Raw genomic sequence first — 22034 nt, 5'->3', positions numbered from 1 at the left:
TCCCCTCTCATCCCCCCCAGTGTCCCCCCATCCCCGCAGTGTCCCCCACTCCCCCCAGCCTTCCCCGGTCCCCCCAGTATCCCCCCAGTGTCCCCCCAGTGCTCCCAGTCCCCCCAGTGCCCCCTCAGCCACCCCAGCATCCCTCAGTTCCTCCCAGTCCCCCCAGTCCCCCCCAGTCCCTCCCAGTTCTCCCAGTCCCCACTCCCCCTACTGTCCCCCAGTCCCCCCCAGTCCCTCCCAGTTCTCCCAGTCCCCCCACTCCCCCTAATGTCCCCCCAGTCCCCCCAGTGCCCCCCAGTGCTCCCAGTCCTCCCAGTGCCCCCCGGCCACCCCAGCATCCCCCAGTCCCTCCCAGTTCTCCCAGTCCCCCCACTCCCCCTACTGTCCCCCAGTCCCCCCAGTCCCTCCCAGTTCTCCCAGTCCCCCCACTCCCCCTACTGTCCCCCAGTCCCCCCCAGTCCCTCCCAGTTCTCCCAGTCCCCCCACTCCCCCTAATGTCCCCCAGTCCCCCCAGTGCCCCCCAGTGCTCCCAGTCCTCCCAGTGCCCCCCGGCCACCCCAGCATCCCCCAGTCCCTCCCAGTTCTCCCAGTACCCCCACTCCCCCTGCTGTCCCCCAGTCCCCCAGTTCCCCCCAGTCCCTCCCAGTTCTCCCAGTCCCCGCACTCCCCCTGCTGTCCCCCAGTCCCCCCAGTTCCCCCCAGTCCCTCCCAGTTCTCCCAGTCCCCACACTCCCCCTGCTGTCCCCCAGTCCCCCCAGTGCCCCCCCAGCCACCCCAGCATCCCCCAGTTCCTCCCAGTGTCTCCCAGTTCCTCCCAGTTCTCCCAGTCCCCACACTCCCCCTAATGTCCCCCAGTCCCCCCAGTGCCCCCCAGTCCCTCCCAGTTCTCCCAGTCCCCCCACTCCCCCTAATGTCCCCCAGTCCCCCCAGTGCCCCCCAGTGCTCCCAGTCCTCCCAGTGCCCCCCGGCCACCCCAGCATCCCCCAGTCCCTCCCAGTTCTCCCAGTCCCCCCACTCCCCCTGCTGTCCCCCAGTCCCCCCAGTCTCCCCCCAGTCCCTCCCAGTTCTCCCAGTCCTCCCACTCCCCCTAATGTCCCCCAGTCCCCCCAGTCCCTCCCAGTCCCCGCACTCCCCCTGCTGTCCCCCAGTCCCCCCAGTCCCTCCCAGTCCCCCCCAGCCCCTCCCCTCTGGCGGCAGACCGAGGGGGCGGGGGCCGGGGAAGGAGCAGGGGGCGGGGCGCACCTGCGGTCACGTGCCGCGGCCCCGCCCCCTCACGCACCTGGGGCCGCGCCCGCCGCCGCCGAGCCGCGCCGGGCCCACCCGAACCCCTCCGGGCCCCCCCGAACCTTTCCGAACCCTCCCGAACCCCTCCCCGAGCCCACCCGAACCCTCCCGAGCCCCTCCCCGAGCCCACCCCGCCCCCTCCGAACCCTTCCGAACCCTTCCGAACCCACCCGAACCCCTCCGGGAGCTCCCGAGCGGCCCGGAGCCGCCTCACGGAGCCTCCCGGTGCCCCCGGCCCCCCCGGGATCCCCGGGACCCCCGGACCCCCGGCGCCCCCGGCCCCCGGCCCGGTGTCGGCCATGCGCCGGGGCCTGCTGGAGCCCGAGATCCGCCCGCTCGAGCGCTACGACGGGGCCCGGGCCCGCAGCGCCGCCAGCCTGGCCTGGGCCATCGCCAGCGGCTACGGGGGAGCGGGTAGGGGGGGGCACCGGGAGGGGGGCACCGGGGGGGGCACCGGGAGGGGGGGGGCTGAGGGGGGTACCGGGATGGGGGTACCGGGATGGGGGGTATTGGGGGGGGTACCGGGATGGGGGTATTGGGGGGGGGACAGGAGGGGGGTACCAGGATGGGGGTATTGGGGAGGGGGCACCGGGGGGGCACCGGGGGGTACCGGCATGGGGGGGCTTGGGGGGTACCGGGATGGGGGTATTGGGGGGGGGTACAGGAGGGGGGGTACCGGGATGGGGGGGTATTGGGGAGGGGGCACCGGGGGGGGCACCGGGAGGGGGGGCTTCTTGGGGGTACCAGGATGGGGGGTACTGGGGAGGGGGCACCGGGGGGGGGCACCGGGGGGTACCGGGATTGGGGGGGGCAACGGGAGTGGTAATGGGGGGTGGGGGAAGGACCGGGGGGGATTTGGGGGGCGGGGGAACCGGGAGGGGGAGCAGCGGGGGGGGGGTACCGGCGTGGGGGGCACCACCGGGGGAGATTGGGGGGGGTACCGAGAGGGGAGGGGTACCGGGGGGGGGGGAGATTGGGGGGGGGAGGAGATTGGGGGAGAATACCGGGGGGGGGGGGGCTACCGGCAAGGGGGGGCACCGGGGGAAGGGGGACCGGAGGGGGAAATATCGAGGGGGGGCACCGGGAAGGGGTACGGGGATACCGGGGGGGTGGGGGAGGTCTCCGTTTGGGGAGCGGCCCCTTTAAGGGGGGGGGGGCCGGTACCGGGGGGGGGGCACCGGGAACGGGGGTCGGGGATACCGGGGGGGGGGGGGGGCGGGGTCTCCGCGCGGGGCTCGGCCCCTTTAAGGGAGGGGCCCGGTACGGGGGGGGGGAGGAGGCAGGTGCCCCCCCCCCGCTTTTGTTGCGGTCTTTGGGGGGGGGGGGAGGTGTGACGTCGCACGAGTGACGTCACGCCGTGACGTCACGGGGCGGGGACCCCCCCCTCGATGTGGCGCCGCCCCCTGCGGTGCCGGTTTTGGGGGGGGGGGGTCCTGGGGACCCCCCCAGGATTGAGGCCAAAGTGTGCCCCCCCCCCCCCCGCTGCGCCCTTTGGAGTGGGGCGGGGCCGCTGGGTGCTGGGGGGCAGGATGGGTGCTAGGTGCTGGGATGGGTGCTGGGGGGCAGGATGGGTGCTGGGAGGGTGCTGGGTGCTGGGATGGGTGCTGGGGGGGCAGGATGGGTGCTGGGAGGGTGCTGGGTGCTGGGATGGGTGCTGGGGGCGGGGGGGGCCTTGCCCCCGGGGGGGCAGGGTGCGGGTTCCCACGCTGGGTGGGGCCGGGCGGGGCCGGGCGTGGGCCCCGCGGGGGCTGGGAGGGTGCCAGCACCCAGGGGTGGGGGCCAGCACCCATGGGACCGCCCGCACCCCTGGGGGGGGGGCTGGGGGGTGTTGTGTGCCCCCCACCCCCCCCAGACACGCTGGGGGGCTTTTGAGGGGGGCTTTGGGGGGTCCTTGGGGGGGCTTTGGGGTCTTTGGGGGGCGATGTGGGCATGGGGGGGGCTTTTGGGGGGGCTTTGGGGTCCTGGGGGGGGCTTTGGGGTCTTTGGGGGGTGATGTGGGCATGGGGGGGCTTTTGGGGGGGTCTGGGGTCTTTGGGGGGGTCTGCGGGTCTGTGGGGCTGCGGTGGGTACATGGCTATGGGGCCGTGGCCCCTGGGGGTCTGTGCCCACGGCTGTGGGGTTATGGGGGGGCCGTGGATATGGGGCCGTGGATATGGGGCCGTGGCACCAGGGGGGCTGATCCCATGGCCGTGGGTCCGTGGGGGTGTGTGGATATGGGGCCGTGGCCCCCGGGGGTCTGTACCCACGGTTGTGGGGCTGTGGTTATGGGGCTGTGGCCCCCGGGGGTCTGATCCCGTGGCTGTGGGGCTGTGCGGGGATATGGGGCCGCAGATATGGGGCCGTGATGGGTGCGTGGGTATGGGGCCGTGGCGCTTGGGGGTCTGTACCCACAGCTGTGGGGTTATGGGGGGCCGTGGATACGGGGCCGTGGATATGGGGCCATGGATATGGGGCCAGGGCCGTGGGGCTACGATGGGGCTGTGGATATGGGGCCGTGGCTGTGGGGCTACAATGGGGCTGTAGATACGGGGCCATGGATATGGGGTCGTGGCACCTGGGGGTGTGTACCCAGGGTTGTAGGGCTGTGCGTGGGTATGGGGCCGGGGATATGGGGCTGTGGGGCTGGGGATGTGGGGCTGGGGCTATGAGGCTGCAGTGGGGCCATGGCTGGGGGGCCACGAATATGGGGCCGTGGCACCAGGGGGGCTGTACCCAGGGTTGTAGGACTGTGTGTGGCTATGGGGCCAGGGATATGGGGCTGTGGCCGGGCATATGGGGCCGAGCATAGGGGGCCAGGGATATGGGGCTGTGGGGCTGGGCATGTGGGGCTGTGGCCGGGGGATATGGGGCCGGGCATATGGGGCCGGGGATACGGAGCTATGGGGCTGGGGGCTATGGGGCTGTGGCCGGGCATACGGGGCCATGGATATGGGGCTGTGGGGCTGGGCATATAGGGGCCGGGGATATGGGGCTATGGGGCCGTGGCCGTGGCTGTGGGACCGCGGATCCGGGGGCGCCGTGGCCGTGAACATGGGACTGTGTCCCCACGGCCCCCGACCCCCCCCCCCCCCGCACCCCTCTCCACGACCACCCCCCACCCCCCGATCCCCTCGGGGACCTCCGCGCCCCCCCCCGCGTCCTCACCGTGTCCCCCCCCAAAAAAAACCCCGCAGACAACGTCCCCGAGGAGCTGCGCGACCCCTTCTACCGGGACCAGTACGAGCAGGAGCACCTGAAGCCCCCCGTGGCCCGGCTCCTGGCGGCCTCCGACATCTACGTGCGGGCCTGGCGCCACGCGCTGCGCCCCCCGCGCCCCCCCGCCGACACCGCCGCCCTGCTGGCCCTGCTGGCCCGCCGCGGCCTGGCCCCCACCTACCAGGACGCCCCCGTGCGCGAGGCCGACCTGCGGCAGCAGCCCATCAAGATGGTGAGGGGGGGGGGGCCGGGGGGGAATGGGGGCGCTGGGGGGGACTGGGAGGGATTTCTGGGGGGGACTGGGAAGGGACTGTGGGGGGCTGGGAGGTGCTGGGTGGGGACTGGGAGGGGCTGGGGGGACTTGGGGGGCACTGGGGGGGCTGGGAGGTTACTGGGGGGGGCTGGGAGGTGCTGGGTGGGGACTGGGAGGGGCTGGGGGGGACTTGGGGGGCACTGGGGGGCTGAGGAGGTTACTGGGGGGGACTGGGAGGGGATTGGGGGGCTGGGAGGAGACTGGGAGGGGCTGGGAGGGGGCTGGGGGGAGCTGGGAGGTGCTGGGGGGACTGGGAGGGATTTGGGGGCTGGGAAGGGATTGGGGGGGAGCTGGGAGGGATTGGGAGGGGCTGGGGGGGACTTGGGGGGTACTGGGAGGGACTGGAGGTGCTGGGGGGGACTGGGGGGCACTGGGAGGTGATCGGGGGCACTGGGGGGATACTGGGAGCTGGTGGGAGGGATGCTGGGAGGGGACTGGGAGGTGCTGGGAGGGGGCTGGGGGGGACTGGGGAGGTGTTGGGGGGACTGGGAGGGGACTGGGGGGCGCTAGGGGGTGCTGGGGGGGACTGGGAGATGCTGGGGGGCGCTGGGGGGGGACTGGGAGAGGCTGGGAGGTGCTGGGGGAGGACTGGGGGGGCACTGGGGGCTGCTGGGAGGTGATTGGGGCTGCTGGGAGGGGTGCTGGGGGGTACTGGGAGGGGACTGGGGGGACTGGGGGGACTGGGGGGGACTGGGGGGTACTGGGAGGTTATTGGGGGCACTGGGGCGTACTGGGAGGGGACTGGGGGGGTACTGGGGGCACTGGGGAGGTCCTGGCGGGGCGCTGGGAGGATACTGGGAGGTTATTGGGGATGCTGGGGGGGCACTGGGAGCACTGGGGGGACAGTGGGAGCTGCTGGGGGGCGCTGGGGGGCACTGGGAGCACTGGTTTGGCTGCGGGGGGCACTGGGAGCCTGCCCCCCCCCACTAAGCTCGTTAGCACAGGCCGCCTTGTTAATTAATCCCATTAATCCCATTAATGCTGCCTGCGGGGGGGGGCAAAATGGGCCTGGGGGGGCACAAAATGGGACTGGGTTGGGGCCCCCCCCAAAAAAATTTGCCCATTTTGGGGGGGGGGCTAAAAGTGCCCACTTGGGGTCCCCCCCCCAAAAATTGGTGATTTCGGGGTTTTTCCCCAAAAAACACTCTTGGGGGGGGGCTCAAAATTTGAATTTTGGGGTTGCCCCCCCCAAAATGGGACTTTTTTTGGGGGGGGGGGCAAATGGGACCTTTTGGGGGGGGGGAGGCAAAGTGTGACTGGGGGGGGCAAAATGCTCCCACCTGCGGGCACCGATTTTTTTGGGGGGGTCCCCGAAATGTGACGACTTTCGGGGGGGTCCCCCAAATTTTGGGCCCCCCCCGTTAATTTTGCCCCCCCCCCCCCCCCAGGGCGCCCACCTGGCCCTCATCGACTCCCTGATGGGCGCCTTCGTGGCCGAGGCCACCCGGCCCCTGGGGCCCCCCCGCGGACGCCGACCCCCCCCGGGGCCTGGGAGCCGCGGATCCTGCGCTGGGTGGACACGGTAAGACCCCTATTATATTTTTTTTGGGGGGGGGGGCAAATTTTGGGGACCCCCCCCCAAAACCCCCCCCCACTAACACCCCCCCCCCAGGTGAACCGCAAGCTGCAGGAGAGCACCGAGAGGGGGGCCCCAGCGCCCCGCGCCCCCCGGACGGCCCCGGCCACAAGGTTTGGGGGGGGGGGCAATTTTGGGTGGGGGGGGGTGTTAATATTTGGGGGTGGGGCAATATTTGGGGGGGGGGGGCTATATTTTGGGGGGGGGCGTGCTGCTGCTTGGCTCCCCAGGGTGGGCTTCGCCCCCTTTCTCCGCTTCCTCGCTGCCCCCCTTGGTTTTGGGACCCCCCGCTGGTTTGGGACCCCCGCTGGTTTTGGGACCCCCCCCCGGTTTGGGACCCCCCGGTTTTGGGACCCCCCATTTTGGGGACCCCCCCCGGTGATGGGGACGCCCCCCCTCCTTTGACCCCCCTTTCCTCTTCTTCTCTCTGTCTCTGGCCTCAGTGTCCCACCCGCTGGTACTGGAAGTTGGTGCCCGTAAGTGGGGGCTTTTTTTATCCCCCCCCGAAAAAAATCCCCCCCCCATCTCATCCCCCCATGTGCAGACCCCCCCCCCCATCTCGCGCCGGAGCAAGGATGCTGGGAGCTGCCCCCCTCAAATAAATGGGGGTCCTCACCACCCCCTTTTAAATTGGTTTGGGGGGTCAGCCTTTGTTCCCCCCCCCCAAAAAAATGTGCGTATAAGGACATGCTGCCCCCACCCCAAAAAAATAGGAGGGCGAGGCTTGTGGCCCCCCCCTCCAAAAAAAATAAATAATTGGGGTTTGGGAGGTTTCCACCCCAAAATTTGGGGAGGGGGCTGCAGCTTTCGGACCCCCACCCCCAAAAATAAGGCTCTCAGGTGTGCCCCCCATATGGGATTAGGGGCATGTGCCCCCCCCCCCCAAAAAAAATGGGGGTTGGGGCTCGTGGCCCCCTTGAAATGGGGGGGGGGTTGTGTGGACCCCCCCCAAAATGGGTTTGGGGCCTTTGCCAGGTGCCCCCCCCAAATAGCAATGCCCCCCCCAATAATTGGGTCTGGGGGGCACCTTTGAACCCCCCCCCAAAAAAATGGGGGCACCCCTGTAGTGCCCCCCCAGCATCCTCCGCTCACCCCCCCCCTTAACTTCTGCGTCGGCTCCACGGTGGGGGGGGCATGAAAATGCATGGGGGGGGGGGGGCAAAGTGTGGGGGGGCGCGCACGTGTGCGGCTAATGGGGGCACCCCCAAAACGACCTCGGCATGGGGGGGCAGCAGCGTGCCCCCCCCAGCTTCTGCTGACCCCCCCCATTTATAAAGGGGGGGGGGCACCCAGATGGACAGACAGACCCCGCCCCCCCAATTTTTTTCGGGGGGGGGTGCATGGGGGTGCATGCTGGTGGGGGGGGTTGGTGGCTGTTTTTTTTTTGGGGGGGGGGGGTCCCGTTCGTGCCCCCCCGTTGACGGGTTCTCTCTGTGCCCCCCCCCCCCCCAGCACGCCATCGCCTTTTGTTTGAAGGAATCGGGGAATAAACCTCCGGTGGTAACGTATCCCCCCCCGCGGGGGGCACACACCCATGCCCCCCCCCCCCCCCCCGAAAAAAAAAAAAACAACACCCCCCCCCCCCGGCTCCTGCAACGCCATCCCGGGCGGGGGGGAAGGGGGTTGTGGGGGGGGGCCCAAAGCGTGCCCCCCCCCCCCATTACATTCAGCAGACCCCCCCCCAAAAAAATTGTAGCGGGGGGGGGGCGGCAATTTTAAGGGGGCACACATTGCCCCCCATTACAAAAGGGGGGGGCACACAGTGCCCCCCCAGCTTGGATTGGGGGGCACCCCTGTGCCCCCCCAAAAAATAACCCTGTGCCCCCCATTACATTTTTTGCCCCCCCCATACTCTTTTTTTGGGGGGGGGCACCCCAGGTTGCGGTGGGGGGGGGCAGCACTGTGCCCCCCAGATTGGGGTGATTTTGGGGGGGGGGGGGTTGTCCCATACAGACTTGGGGAGGGGCACCCCTGTGCCCACCCCCCGCGTTGTATTTTGGGGGGGGGGCACTGTTGCCCCCCCATTTTTTTTGGGGGGGGGGGCACTGATGGCCCCCACAATTATTTTGGGGGGGGGGAATACGTTGGGGGCGTTGCAGGAGCGTCCGTCTGTCTGTCTGTGTGCTGCGTCTGTGCCCCCCCCTTTTTAATCCCCCTTTTAACCCCCCCCCCTTTTAACCCCGCCTTTTAACCCCCCTCTCTGCGCCCCCCCCCCCCCCCCCCCGCACGCCCCCCCATTTATTTAAGGGGGGGGGCAGCCTCGCTCCCCCCCCCGCATGCCGCCTGCTCCGTTACAGTGGCCTGGGGAAGCCGGGAGGCGGGGGGGGGGGGGGGTCGTGGTGCCCCCCGGTGCCCCCCCCGGTGACCCCCCCCGGTGTGTGCCCCCCCCCAGATCCGGTACCGGAAGGACAAGGTGCCCCCCGGCACAGCCCCTGCTTCCCCCCGTGCTGGCCCTGCAGGACCTGGCTAGCGGGGGCGCTGGCGGCCACCATCCACTACTACTGCCCCGAGGCGCTGCGGCTCGACGGTGAGGGGGGGCACGGGGGGGGGGCACGGGGGGGCACGGGGGGGCACGGGGGGGGCACGGGGGGGGGTCATGGGGGGTATGGAGGGGTTTGGGGGGGGTTTGGGGGGGATTTGGGGGGGGCTATGGGGGGGGATTTGGGGGCGTTGGTGGCCCCCATCCACTGCTGCTGCCCCCGAGGCGCTGGGGCTGGATGGTGAGGGGGGCACGGGGGGGACATTGGGGGGGGGTCACGGGGGGGCATGGGGGGGTAATGGGGGGATTTGGGGGGGTTGGGGTTGGGAAGGGGGGTCGGGGGGATTTGGGGGGTCTGGGTAGGGCATGAGTGGGCTGGGGGGTTGGGGGGGCGTGGGGGGGGGGGTAATGGGGGGGGTAATGGGGGGGGTATGGGGGTGTTTGGGGGGGGGGGTCCGGGGGGGGCACTGGGGGTTGGGGGGGTATGGGGGGTATAAGAGGGGGGGCTTAGGGGGCTCTTGGGGGGGGGGGCTTGGGGGGCAGGAATGCGGGGGGTTACGGGGGGTAATGGGGGGGCAGAGGGGGAGTGGGGGATTTGGGGGGGGGGGCATGAATGGGCCGGGGGGAGATGGGGGGGCTCTGGGGGGGGTTGGGGGGGTTGGGGCATAATGGGGGGGTAATGGGGGTAACGGGGGGCACGGAGGGGGTATGGGGGGGTGGGGGGGTTATGGGGGGTCTGGGGGGGCAGGAGAGGTCGGGGGGCATTAATGGTCTTGGGGGGGTAATGAGGGGGGGCATGGGGGGGGGGCACATGGGGGGGTTTGGGGGGGGGGCACGTCTGGGTTTGTCAGTGCCGGGCTGCCGCCCCCAGGTCTATGGGGGGGGCGTTTTGTGCCCGGGGGGGGATAATGTCCCCCTGTGTGTGTGTGGGGGGTGTCTCCCTGGGGGGGCCGTGCCGTGACCCCCGCGCCCCCCCCCCCAGAGGTGTGCCTGAAGGAGCCGATGTCGGTGGCCGACAGCGTGCACAACCTGCGCCTGGTGCGCGACTTCTGCCTGCGCCACCTGCCCGGCCGCTGCCCCCTGCGCCTCGAGGACCTGCTCTACATGGCCCCCCCGCTGCGGGTGCGGGGGGGGGCACGGGGGGGGACGTGGGGGGGTATGGGGGGGGTATGGGGGGATTGGGGGGGGGGATTGGGGGAGGTATTGGGGGATATTGGGGGGGATTGGGGACATGGGGGGCATGGGGGTGGCCCTGGGGGACCTGCTCTATGTGGCCCCCCCGCTGCGGGTCTGGGGGGGGCACCGGGGGGGTCATTTCGGGGGCGGGGGGGATTGGGGGGTGATCGGGGGGAGATGGGGAGCAGGAGGCAGCGGGGGTGTGGGAAGAGGTGGGGGGGTGGGGGGGGCATTGGTGGGAGGGCACCGGGGATGGGGGGGCACGGGGGGGCACATGGGGGGTGGGGGGGCAATGGGGGGGGGTGTTGGGGGCAGGGGGGGTGTGGGGGACATTGGGGAGAGGTGGGGGCAGGAGGGGGTGGGGGGCATTGGGGTGGGGGGGCATTGGGGGGGACACGAGGAAGGTGGGGGGGCATTGGGGACAGTGGGGGGGGGGGGGGCATTGGGGACCGGGGGGCACTGGGGACATGGGGACAAAGGGAGAGAAGGGGGCACGGGGGGACAATGGGGGGCACGGGGGTATGGGGGGGACACGGGGCGGGGGGGCGGACATGGGGTGGGGCAAGGGGGTCACCGCAGGGGTCAGGGCACGCGGCCGGGGGGGGCACGGGGTGGCTGTGACCCCCCCCCCGTGTCCCCCCCCAGCTGAACGTGGGGGTGCTGCTGGCCGAGCTCTTCCTGTGCTTCGAGGTGCTGCGCCCCCGTCGTGCGCCCCCGCCAGCTGGGGGGGGGGGGCAAGGTGCGGGGGGGGACTGGGAGCACTGGGGGGGGACTGGGAGTGCTGGGGGGGGCACTGGGAGTACTGGGGGGCAGACTGGGAGCGCTGGGGGCGGACTGGGAGCGCTGGGGGGACTGGGAGCGCTGGGGGGGGAACTGGGAGCATTGGGGGGGGGGACTGGGAGTGCTGGGGGGGGACTGGGAGCGCTGGGGGCGGACTGGGAGCGCTGGGGGGCACTGGGAGTACTGGGGGGGTGCGGGGGGGGGTATTGGGAGCGCTGGGGGTTATTGGGGGTGCTGGGGGGGGCACTGGGTGGTACTGGGAGTACTGGGAGGGGCACTGGGAGCACTGGTGTGGTGCTGGGGGGTACTGGGGATGCTGGGGGGTTATTGGGGGTGCTGGGGGGGCACTGGGGGTGTACTGGGAGCACTGGGAGGGGAACTGGGGGCACTGGGGGGTTATTGGGGGTCCTGGGGGGGCACTGGGAGCGATGGGGGCACTGGGGGCTCAACTGGGAGTACTGGGGGGTTATTGGGGGCACTGGGGGGTACTGGGAGCACTGGGGGATTATTGGGAGTACTGGGGGGGGCTGGGGGGCACTGGGAGCGATGGGGGGTACTGGGAGCACTGGGGGGGTACCAGTGACTGGGGGGGGATCTCCCCCCCCCCCCCCAGAGTCCCCAGGCACTGAGGACGCCCTGACCCCCAGCAGCAGGTGAGGGGGGGGGCACTGAGGGGGGGGGGGGGCAGGTGCCCCCCCCAAATAAATAACCCCCCCCCTCTTTTGCCCCCCAGCTCCCCCGGGTTCAACTTTCGGCACCCGCTGCTGCCGGGGGGCTGTCCCCCCTGCTGCGGGGGACCCCAGGTGAGACCCCCCCCCAAAAAAAGGCATTGGGGGGGGCACGGGGGGGGCATAACCTTGGGGTGTGCCCCCCCCCCAAAGGAAATATTTTGGGGGGGGGTGTTTCTTGGGGGAGGAGTTGGGGGGGGCTGGGGTTGGGGGGGGCTGGGGGGGGCATGGGGGGATTTGGGGGGGCTGGGTTCGGGGGGGTTGGGGGGCCATGGGGGGGGTCTTGGGGTCGGGGGGCTGGGGTTGGGGGGCTGGGGGGGGGTCATGGGGGGGCCATGGGGTGGGGGGGGGTCATGGGGGGGGATTTGGGGGGGTCTTGGGGATGGGGGGATTGGGGGGGGGTTTGGGGGGGGCATGGGGGTGGGGGGGGTACAAAGGGGGGGTCCTGGGGGTGGGGGGTACAAAGGGGGGTCCTGGGGGTGGGGGGTCCTTGGGGGGGCTCTGGGGGTGGAAGGGGGTGTCGGGGGGGGGGCTATGGGGAGGGCTTAGGGGAGCGTGGGGGTGCAGTGGGGTTTATGGGGGGGCCGGGGGGCTGTGGTGCCGGGGGGGGCACGGGGGGGGGTAACACCGTGCCCCCCCCAGGCTCGCTGCCCCACTCGCCCTCCCTGCCCCACGCCGAGGGCGCCTTCGGCAAAGGCTGGAGCAAGAAACCGCTGAGGTGGGGGGGGCGGGGGGGGCAGGCATGGGGGGGCGGGGGGCAGCGAGCGCCACGGGGGGCTGCGTTGGGGTGGGGGGGGGGGGGCACGGGGCACATGGGGGGGGGCGCGGGGGGGGCAAATGGCGTGGGGGGGGCAGTTGGGGGGTAAAGGGGAGCGTGGGGGGGTCTTGGGGGTGTGGGGGGGGCAGGTGGGGGTGGGGGGGGTTGGGGGGGTGGGGGGGTTGGGGGGCTGGGGGGGCAGATGGGGGGTAGTGGGGTGCCGTGGGGGGGTGGGGGGGGTCTCGGGGTCAGAGGGGGGCAGTGGGGTGCTATAGGGTGCATGGGGGGTCTCAGGGGTCTGGGGGGGCCATGGGGGAGCACAGGGTGCTGGGGGGGGGGGGCAAAATTGGGGGTCGGGGGGTTGGGGAGGGCAGATGGGGGGTAAGGGGGGCCACGGGGGGCATGGGGGGCAATGGGGGGGGCACAGGGTGCTGGGGGGTCAAATATGGGGGTCCTGGGCGTTGGGGAGGGCAGATGGGGGGGGTCTCAGGGGTCTGGGGGGGCCATGGGGGGGGCACGGGGTGCTGGGGGGGGTCAAATATGGGGGTCCTGGGCGTTGGGGGGGGCATGGGGGGGGTCTCAGGGGTCTGAGGTGCCATGGTGGGGGGGCTGACCACTGAGCGCCCCCCTTGCCCCCCTTTTGCCCCCCCCTTGCCCCCCGCCCCCCCGCAGCCACCCGCTGTCGCAGGCCGTCTCCTTCAGCATCCCCTTCGGGCTGGACAGTGACGTGGACATCGTGATGGGCAACCCCCTGGGGGGGGCGGCGGCCCCCTGGCCCGCTCGGCCAGCAGCGACAGCCTGGCCCCCCCCCTCCACGCCGCCAACCCCCGGCGCCGCTCGGCGCCCCCCGCCGCCGCGGCGCGCCCCCCGTCCCCCCCCCCAGCATCGAGGAGGCGCTGCAGATCATCCACAGCTCCCAGCGCCTCCTCCCCGAGGGCGCCCCCGCCGCCTTCTACCTCCACTCCCCGGCCGGGGGGACGAGCGCCGCCCCCCGCCCCCCGCGGCGAAACGGCGGGCGACCCCCCCCGAAACCCCCCGCGCCCCCCAAAAAGCCCCCGACCCCCCCGTCCGCATGACCAGCTTCGCCGAGCGCAAGAAGCAGCTGGAGGAGGCGGCGGCGGGGGGCCCAAGCGGCGGCGGCGGCCTCCGACCCCCGAGGAGCTCGGGGTCCCCGAGGGGGGCCCGGGGGGGGCCCCGCGCCCCCGCCGCCTGCGGCCGGGCGCTGAGCGCCGAGATGAGCCAGCTGGGCGCGCGGCTGGAGGAGAAGCGGCGCGCCATCGAGGCGCAGAAGCAGCGCATCGAGGCCATCTTCGCCAAGCACCGCCAGCGCCTGGGCAAGAGCGCCTTCCTGCAGCTGCAGCAGCGGGGGGGGCCCCGCCGAACCCCCCCCGAAGCCGACGAGGGGGGGACGCCGCCGAGACCCCCGCCGCCGGCGCCGCCGCCGGGAGCCGCAAGCAGGTGACGTTCGCCGAGGCCGGGTACGGCGCGGCCGTGGCGCAGCTGAGCACGGCGCTGAGCTGCCTGCAGCAGGACATGCAGCGCCTCAGCCGCCAGCAGGAGCGGCTGCTGCAGCAGGAGCCCCCCGGACCCCCCGGGGCAAGCCTGGGTCATCCCCCCCCGCCCAAAGCGCCCCCCAAGAGTTCAGCCGCCGCCGCCACAGCCGCCGCCGCCGCCGCTTCCACCGCCGCTGCGCCCGGGAGACCCCGGCGCCCCCCGAAAAGCCCCCGGCGGCCCCCCCGCCCCGCCGAGCTGCGCCTGCCCCCTGACGCGGGTGCTGACCCCCCCCGGGACGTGGACAACCTCCCCCACCTGCGCAAGTTCTCCCCCAGCCAGGTGCCGGTGCAGACGCGCTCCTCCATCCACTTCTCCGAGGAGGAAGAGGAGGAGGAGGAGGAGGAGGACGAAGAAGGGCCCCCCGGCCTCCTCCTCGCCGCCGCCCCCCGGCTCCCTGCGTCCCGGGGGGGCCGCCCGGGTGTCCGGGGACGGCACCAGCGACGCGTCCTCGCCGGGCGAGCGCCGCGGGAGCCTGGTGGAGGTGCCCCTGGGCAGCCTGGGGGGCGGCGACGAGCAGGAGGGGGACTCGCTCGAGGGGTCGCCCACCGAGGGGGGGGCCGGGCCCCCACCGCGCCAGCCTCGGCTTCTTCTTTAAGGTGTGGGGACCGGGGGGGGGTGGGGACCTGGTGGGGGACAAGGGGGTGGAGGACGAGGGGGTGGAGGCCATGGGGGGGGGGTGGGGGACGTGGGGAGGTGGTGGGGGACGTGGGGACATGGGGGTGGAGGGACACGGGGTGGAGGCCATGGGGACATGGTGGGGGACATGGGGACATGGGGATGGAGGACATGGGGACATGGGGGTGGGGGACATGGGGACATGGGTTGGAGGCCACGGGGGTGGAGGCCATGGGGACATGGTGGAGGACATGGGGACATCGGGATGGAGGACATGGGGACGTGAGGGTGGAGGACACGGGGGTGGAGGCCATGGGGACATGGTGGGGGACACGGGGATGGAGGACATGGGGACATGGTGGGGGACATGGGGACATTGGGATGGAGGCCATGGGGATGGAGGCCGTGGGGACATGGGGGTGGGGGACATGGCAACATGGGGGTGGAGGACACGGGGATGGAGGCCATGGGTTGAAGGACATGGGTCACGGGGATGGAGGGCATGGGGATGGGGGACATGGGGATGGAGGACACGAGGGTGGAGGCCATGGGGACATGTTGGGGGACATGGGGACATTGGGATGGAGGACATGGGGACGTGAGGGTGGAGGACATGGGGTGGAGGCCATGGGGACATGGGTTGGAGAACATGGGGACATCGGGATGGAGGACGTGGGGACCTGGGAGTGGAGGACACAGGGATGGAGGACATGGGTTGAAGGACATGGGTTGGAGGCCATGGGAATGGAGGACGTGGGAATGGAGAACATGGGGATGGAGGACGCAGGGACATGGAGGCCATGGGGCTACATGGTGGGGGACATGGGGACATCGGGATGGAGGACATGGGGACGTGGTGGGGGATGTGGGGACGGGGAGTGGAGGCCATGGGGACATGGTGGGGGACATGGGGATGGAGGACACGGGGACATGGTGGGGGACATGGGGATGTGGGGGCATGGGAGTGGAGGACACGGGTTGGAGGCTGTGGGGACATTGGGATGGAGGATGTGGGGATGGAGAACATGGGGATGGAGGACGCAGGGACATGGAGGACATGGAGACTAGAGGTGGGATGGAGGGCACGGGGTTGGAGGACGCGGGGACGTGGTGGGGGATGTGGGGATGGAGAGGCTGGGGGACGTGGGGACGCGGGGCTGGAGGCCGTGGGGACGGAGGCCACGAGGCCACCACCACGATTGCGGTGACGTCCCCACGGGGGGGGGGGGGGAACCTCGGTGGCACCAAGCCCGCACCCCAAAGGCACGGAGGCCGTGGGGCCGCCGGCCTGGGCGTCCCGTGGGCGTCCCGTGGGTGCCCGTGGGCGTCCCGCGGGTGTCCCGTGGGTGCCCCCGGGTGCCGGCGGGTGACGCCGGGTGTCCCCGCGCAGGGGGAGGACAAGGCGGAGGCGGCGATGGCGCAGCGGCGCGCGGCGCTGCTGGAGAGGCAGCAGAGGCGCAGCGAGGAGGCCCGGCAGCGCCGGCACTGGCTCGAGGCCGAGCGCAGGGAGAAGGAGGAGGCCGAGGCCAGGTGGGTGCGGGGGGCGCTCGGACCCCCCCCCCGGGGGCGATATAGGGACTGGGGGGGGGGTCACACGGGGCCTCCCCATGCCCCAGGGCACCCATACAGGGATGGGGGGGCTTCAGTTGTGCCCCCCACCCCCAGGTGCCCATATCTGGGGGGGGGGGGGATATAGGGACTGGGGGGGGTCACATGTGGCCTCCCCCCACCCCAGGGCACCCATATAGGGATGGGGGGAGGGGGGGCTTCAGCTGTGCCCCCCAGGTGCCCATATGGGAGGGGGGACTGGGAGGGGGGGCATTTAGGGAATTGGGGGGGGGGTCTCACCTGTCCCCACCCCACCCCAGGTGCCCATATAGGGACTGGAGGGGGGCCATATAGGGTTTTGGGGGGGGGGGGGCTCAGCTCTGCCCCCCATATAGGGCTTGGGGGGGGGGACTCACCTGTGCCCCCATATAGGGCTTGGGGGGGGGACACGACTCACCTTGCCCCCATATAGGGCTTTGTGGGGGGGACTCATCTGTGCTCCCATATAGGGTTTTTTGGGGGGGGGGGCTCAGCTCTGCCCCCCCATATAGGGTTTTGGGGGGGGTATCACCTGTGCCCCCATATAGGGTTTTTTTGGGGGGGGGGGGGGGTCTTAGCTGTGCCCCCATATAGAGCTTTGTGTGTGTGGGGGGGTTGTCTCACCACCTGTGCCCCCCCCCCAGGGTGGCGGCGGAGCCCCCGCGCCGAGGAGGAGGGGGGCGCCGGGGGGACTTCACGCGGCAGGAGTACGAGCGGCGGCAGCAGCTGAAGCTGATGGCCGAGCTGGACAAGGTGCTGCGGCCCCGCGCCCCCCCGCGGCCCCCCGCCGCCCCCGCCCCAAGAGCGTCTTCTGCGACGACTCGGCGCTGGCGCGCAGCCCCGCCAAGGGGCTCCTGGGTACGGGGGGGCGGGGGGGGCATGGGGGGCATGGGGGGCTTGGGGGGGCTTGGGGACATGGGGGGGGCATGGGGACATGGGGGGGCATGGGGACATGGGGGGCATTGGGGGGACATGGGGACATGGGGGGGGCATGGGGGGGCTTGGGGACATGGGGGGGCTTGGGGACATGGGGGCATGGGGACATGGGGGGCATTGGGGGGACATGGGGACATGGGGGGGCATGGGGGGGCTTGGGGACATGGGGGGCTTGGGGGGCTTGGGGACATGTCCCTGCCAAGGGGCTCCTGGGTATGGGGGCGGGGGGGGCATGGGGATGTGGGGGGGGGGCTTGGGGACATTGGGGGGGTTTGGTGGGGCTCGGAGATGGGGGGACATGGGGGGGGGCATGGGGACATGGGGGGCTTGGGGGGCTTGGGGACATGGGGGGGGCATGGGGACATGGGGGGGGGCTAGGGATATGGGGGGGGCATAGGGATATGGGGGGGGGGCATTGGCCCTGCCAAGGGACTCCTGGGTACCGGGGGGGGCACAGGGGGGTCATGAGGACATTGGGGGGGGGGGGCTTGGGGGTATGGGGGGGGGGGGCATGTGGACTGGGGAGGGACATGGGGGGACTGAGGGGGAGATGGGGGGGACATGGGGGGGACATGGGGGGGGCTGAGGGGGAGATGGGGGGGGACATGGGGGGGACATGGGGGGGGGCATGGGGACATGGGGGGGGCTTGGGAGCACGGGGGGGGGGGGCACAGCCCTGCCAAGGGCTCCTGGCTGTGGGGCCATGTGGGGGGGGGGTGTTGGCTGTGGGTGCTGGGGGGCACCCAAGGTGGGGGGGGTGGGCCGGATGATGAGGGGGGTCTCTGACCGTGCCCCCCCCAGGCGCCCGCCTCTCCAAGGTGTACTCCCAGTCCACGCTCTCGCTCTCCACCGTGGCCGCCGAGCCCAGCAGCGGGCGGGCCCCCAGGTGGGGGGGCGGGGGGGGCAAAATGAGGGGGGACGTGGGGGGGGGGGGGTCGGGGGGGGCGTTAGAGTGGGGTTGGGGCAGGGTCGGGGGGGGCAAGGGAGGGGATGGGGGGGCAGGAAGTGGGGGGGGGGGGGGGCAAGGGGGGGTCCGGGGGGTTAGAATGGGGTTGGGGCGGGGGGGGGGGTCTGGCGGGGGGGGGCGGGTCGGGGGGTGAGGAGGGGGTCGGGGGGGTTGAGGGGGGTCTTGGGGGGGTTCTGGGGCGGGGGGGGGGGTCAGGTTCTCAAGGGGAGGTGAGGGGGGGTTCTGGTGTGTGCCCCTCCCCCCCCGGTGCTGTGCCCCCCCCCCCCACACGGCGCTGTGCCCCCCCCGCAGCCGGGCAGCCTCCCCCTCGGGGCCGATGTCCCCCGGGCGCGCCCCCCGGGCGGGACCGCGAGTGGGAGAACGCCTCCACCGCCTCGTCCCCCGCCTCCGTCCCCGAGTACACCGGTGGGTGCCCCCGTGACCCCCCCCACCCCCGTACCCCCCCCAAAAGGTGCCCCCCCCCCATATCCCCCAGCACACCAGTGTCAGGTGTCCCCCCCCCCCCCATCCCTGTGCCACCCCCACCACGTCCCCAGGGTGGCACCCCTGTCCCCGTGCCCCCCCCATGGTCCCCATGGCCCCCCCAATGTCCCCATGCCCTCCCCCTTGCCCCCCTCCCATTCCCATGCCCCCCCCCCCCCACTGACCCCCTCCCAATATATCCTACCCCCCCCCCCCCGGGCCACATCCCCTCCCTGTCCTGACATCCCTGTTAACCGCCCCCCCCAAAAAGTGTGTCTCCCCCCCCCCCCCATGGTCCCCATGTCCCCCCCATGCCCCCCCCCGTCACCCCCCCTTTGCCCCCATGTCCCTCACCCCCCCCCCCATGGTCCCCATGCCCTCCCCCCCAAGTCCATCCACCCCCCAATTCCCCCCCCCCCCCACGCCACGTCCCCTCCCTGTCCCCACACCCCTGTGACCCCCCCCCCGTGCCCCCCCCCGTGCCCCCCAGGCCCCCGCCTGTACAAGGAGCCGAGCGCCAAGTCCAACAAGCACATCATCCACAACGCGCTGGCGCACTGCTGCCTGGCCGGGCGCGTCAACGAGCCCCAGAAGAACCGCGTGCTGGAGGTGAGGGGGCGCCCGGGGGCACCTGGGGGACCTGGGGGCACCTGGGGGCACCTGGGGGCACCTTGGGGCACCTGGGGGCTCCTGGGGACATTCTGGGGGTGCCGGGGGGCGCCTGGGGGACCTGGGGGCACCTTGGGGACAGCCTGGGGGCTCCTGGGGGCACCTGGGGGCACCTGGGGGTATCTGGGGGCGCCTGGGGGCACCCGGGGGCACCTGGGGACAGCCTGGGGGCACCTGGGGGGAACTGGGGACACCTTGGGGACATCCTGAGGCACCCTGGGGACAGTTGGGGGCATGCTGGAGGTGAGGGGGGCACCTGGGGACACCTTGGGGACATTCTGGGGGCACCTGGGGACATCCTGGGGCATCCTGGGGGCACCTGGGGACACCTGGGGGCACCTTGGGGACACGCCTGGGGGCATTCGGGCAGCTTGGTGAGCCCCAGAAGCGCCACTGGGACCGGGATGTGAGGTCATGGGGACATGGGGACACCCTTGGGATACCCTGGGGACACCCTGAGGACACCCTGGGGACATCCTGGGGGCACCTCGGGGACACCCCGGGGGGGCGTTTGGGGCAGCTCGGTGAGCCCCAGAAGCGCCGAGTGCTGGGACTGGGGGGGGTCATGGGGATGTGGCCGTGGGGACACCCTGAGGGCAGTTGGGGGGGGGGGGGCGGGGGTCACCCCATAACCCCTCGTTACCCCAATTAACCCCTTGTGCCTCCATTAACCCCTTGCTCCCCATTAACCCCTTGTTACCCCAATTAACCCCTTGTTTCCCCATTAACCCCTCATCTCCCCCATTAACACCTTGCCCCCCTTAACCCCCATCCCCATTAACCCCTTGTCTCCCTCCAATTAATCCCTCATTCCCCCTTGCCCCATTAACCCCTCGTTACCCCAATTAACTCGTTACCTCTTTGTCCCCATTAACCCCTTGCATCCACCATTAACCCCCCTCATCTCCCCAATTAACGCCTCGTTCCCCCATTAACACCTTGTTCTCCAATTAACCCCTTGCCCCCATTAACCCCTCATCCCCCCATTTACCCCTTGTTCCCCATTAACCCCCCGCCCCCATTAACCCCTCATCCCCCAATTAACCCCTTGTTACCCCAACTAACCCCTTGTCCCCCGTTAATCCCTTGTCCCCATTAACCCCTTGTCCCCCATTAACCCCGTTACCCCAATTAACCCCTTGTTACCCCAATTAACCCCTCGTTCCCCATTAACCCCTCATCCCCCATTAACCCCTTGTTCCCAATTAACCCCTCGTCCCCCATTAACCCCTCGTCCCCCATTAACCCCTTGTCTCCCCATTAACCCCTTGTTACCCCCAATTAATCCCTTGCCCCCATTAACCCCTCGTCCCCCTATTAACCCCTTGTTACCCCAATTAATCCCTCGTTCCTCTATTAACCCCTCATCCCCATTAACCCCTTGTTACCCCATTAACCCCTCGTCCCCCATTAACCCCATGTTACCCCAATTAACCCTTTGTTACCCCAATTAACCTCTCGTCCCCCTTAACCCCTCGCCCCCATTAACCGCTTGTTACCCCAATTAATCCCTTGTCCCCATTAACCCCTTGTCCCCCATTAACCCCTTGTCCCCCATTAACCCCTCGTCCCCCCATTAACCCCCTGTTACCCCATTAACCCCCGCCCCCATTAACCCCTCGCCCCCATTAACCCCCTGTTACCCCAATTAACCCCTTGTCCCCCCATTAACCCCTTGTCCCCCATTAACCCCTTGTCCCCCATTAACCCCTTGTTACCCCATTAACCCCTTGTCCCCCATTAACCCCTCGTCCCCCATTAACCCCTCGCCCCCCCATTAACCCCCTGTTACCCCCAATTAACCCCTTGTTACCCAATTAACCCCTCGTCCCCCCATTAACCCCTTGTTACCCCATTAACCCCTCGTCCCCCATTAACCCCTCGCCCCCGTTAACCCCCTGTTACCCCCAATTAACCCCTTGTCCCCCCCCCAGGAGGTGGAGAAGAGCAAGGCCAACCACTTCCTCATCCTCTTCCGCGACGGCGGCTGCCAGTTCCGCGCCCTCTACACGCTGGGGGGGACCCCCCGAGCTGAGCCGCCTGGCGGGCTCGGGGCCGCGCACGGTGCCGCTGCCCATGGTGCAGGGCATCTACAAGTACCTCTCGGACCGCAAGCGCTTCGCCCCCATCCCCGCCAAGACCATGTCCATGAGCGTCGACGCCTTCACCATCCAGGGCCACCTCTGGCAGCCCCGCAAGCCCGGCACCCCAAAAGCCCGGCACCCCCAAGTAGGGCCGGGGGGGTTAAGGGGGGGGCACAGCACCCCCAAAAAGCCCGGCACCCCCAAGTAGGGCCGGGGGGTTAAAGGGGGGCACAGCACCCCCAAAAGCCCGGCACCCCCAAGTAGGGCCTGGGGGGGGTTAAGGGGGGGCACAGCACCCCCAAAAAGCCCGGCAGCCCCAAGTAAAGGCCTGGGGAGGGGGTCATATGGGGGGCGGGGGGGAGAGGGGGCCGTCAGCCCCAAAAAACTGGAACCCTCCCCCCAAAAACCTGGCACCCCGAAAAGCCCGGCACCCCCAAGTAGGGGCCTGGGGTGTGGTCATATTGGGGGGGGCTGGCAGCCCCAAAAAACTGGAACATGCCCCCCCCCCACAAAAGAACGGCACCCCCAAGTAGGGGCCTGGGGGGTTTAAGGGGAGCACAGCAGCCCCCAAAAAACCAGCAGCCCCCTCCCCAAAAAGGGACCTGGGGGTAATGGGGGGGCAGCACCCCCAAAAAACCCAGCAACCCCAAGTAGGGACATGGGGGGGGGTCATGAGAAGGGAGCGAGGGCAGGGCTTGGGAAGGGGGAGTTGTCCCCCCAGCCCCCCTCCCCCAAATTTGGCACATGAAGGGGTGATGTGGCTCTAAGGGGAAGGGGCAAAGCCCCTGTGTCCCCCCCATGGTGACAGGGGGTTCGGGGGGGTGGGCCCAAGCCGGGGTGGTCCCCGGCCTTCACCACAGCCCCAAATTTGT

At 70.9% G+C, this 22034-nt stretch overlaps 1 protein-coding gene across 1 annotated transcript; it reads left to right on the top strand.

Moving 5' to 3' along the window:
* Positions 1-1553: 1553 nt before the first annotated feature.
* Positions 1554-21494, top strand: CAMSAP3 (calmodulin regulated spectrin associated protein family member 3). The gene is given in 29 exon segments (XM_066986389.1): positions 1554-1698; positions 4458-4711; positions 6181-6314; positions 6403-6481; positions 6812-6844; positions 7821-7868; positions 8761-8782; positions 8785-8895; positions 9830-9969; positions 10669-10801; positions 11417-11456; positions 11537-11577; positions 11580-11606; positions 12174-12249; positions 12961-13057; positions 13060-13162; positions 13165-13259; positions 13262-13700; positions 13703-14178; positions 14181-14438; positions 15848-15987; positions 16689-16822; positions 16825-16902; positions 17782-17866; positions 18239-18283; positions 18285-18352; positions 18900-19018; positions 21013-21098; positions 21100-21494. Coding segments are annotated over 29 exon segments (3747 nt in total). The 5' UTR covers positions 1554-1583; the 3' UTR covers positions 21371-21494.
* The last annotated feature ends 540 nt before the right edge of the window (positions 21495-22034 follow it).

The sequence above is a fragment of the Anser cygnoides genome, chromosome 34 (genome assembly GCF_040182565.1).
Source record: "Anser cygnoides isolate HZ-2024a breed goose chromosome 34, Taihu_goose_T2T_genome, whole genome shotgun sequence".
In the NCBI taxonomy this organism is placed as follows: domain Eukaryota; kingdom Metazoa; phylum Chordata; class Aves; order Anseriformes; family Anatidae; genus Anser; species Anser cygnoides.
The sequence above is the reverse complement of the archived record's forward strand: the minus strand, read 5'-3'. Positions and strand labels throughout refer to the sequence as shown.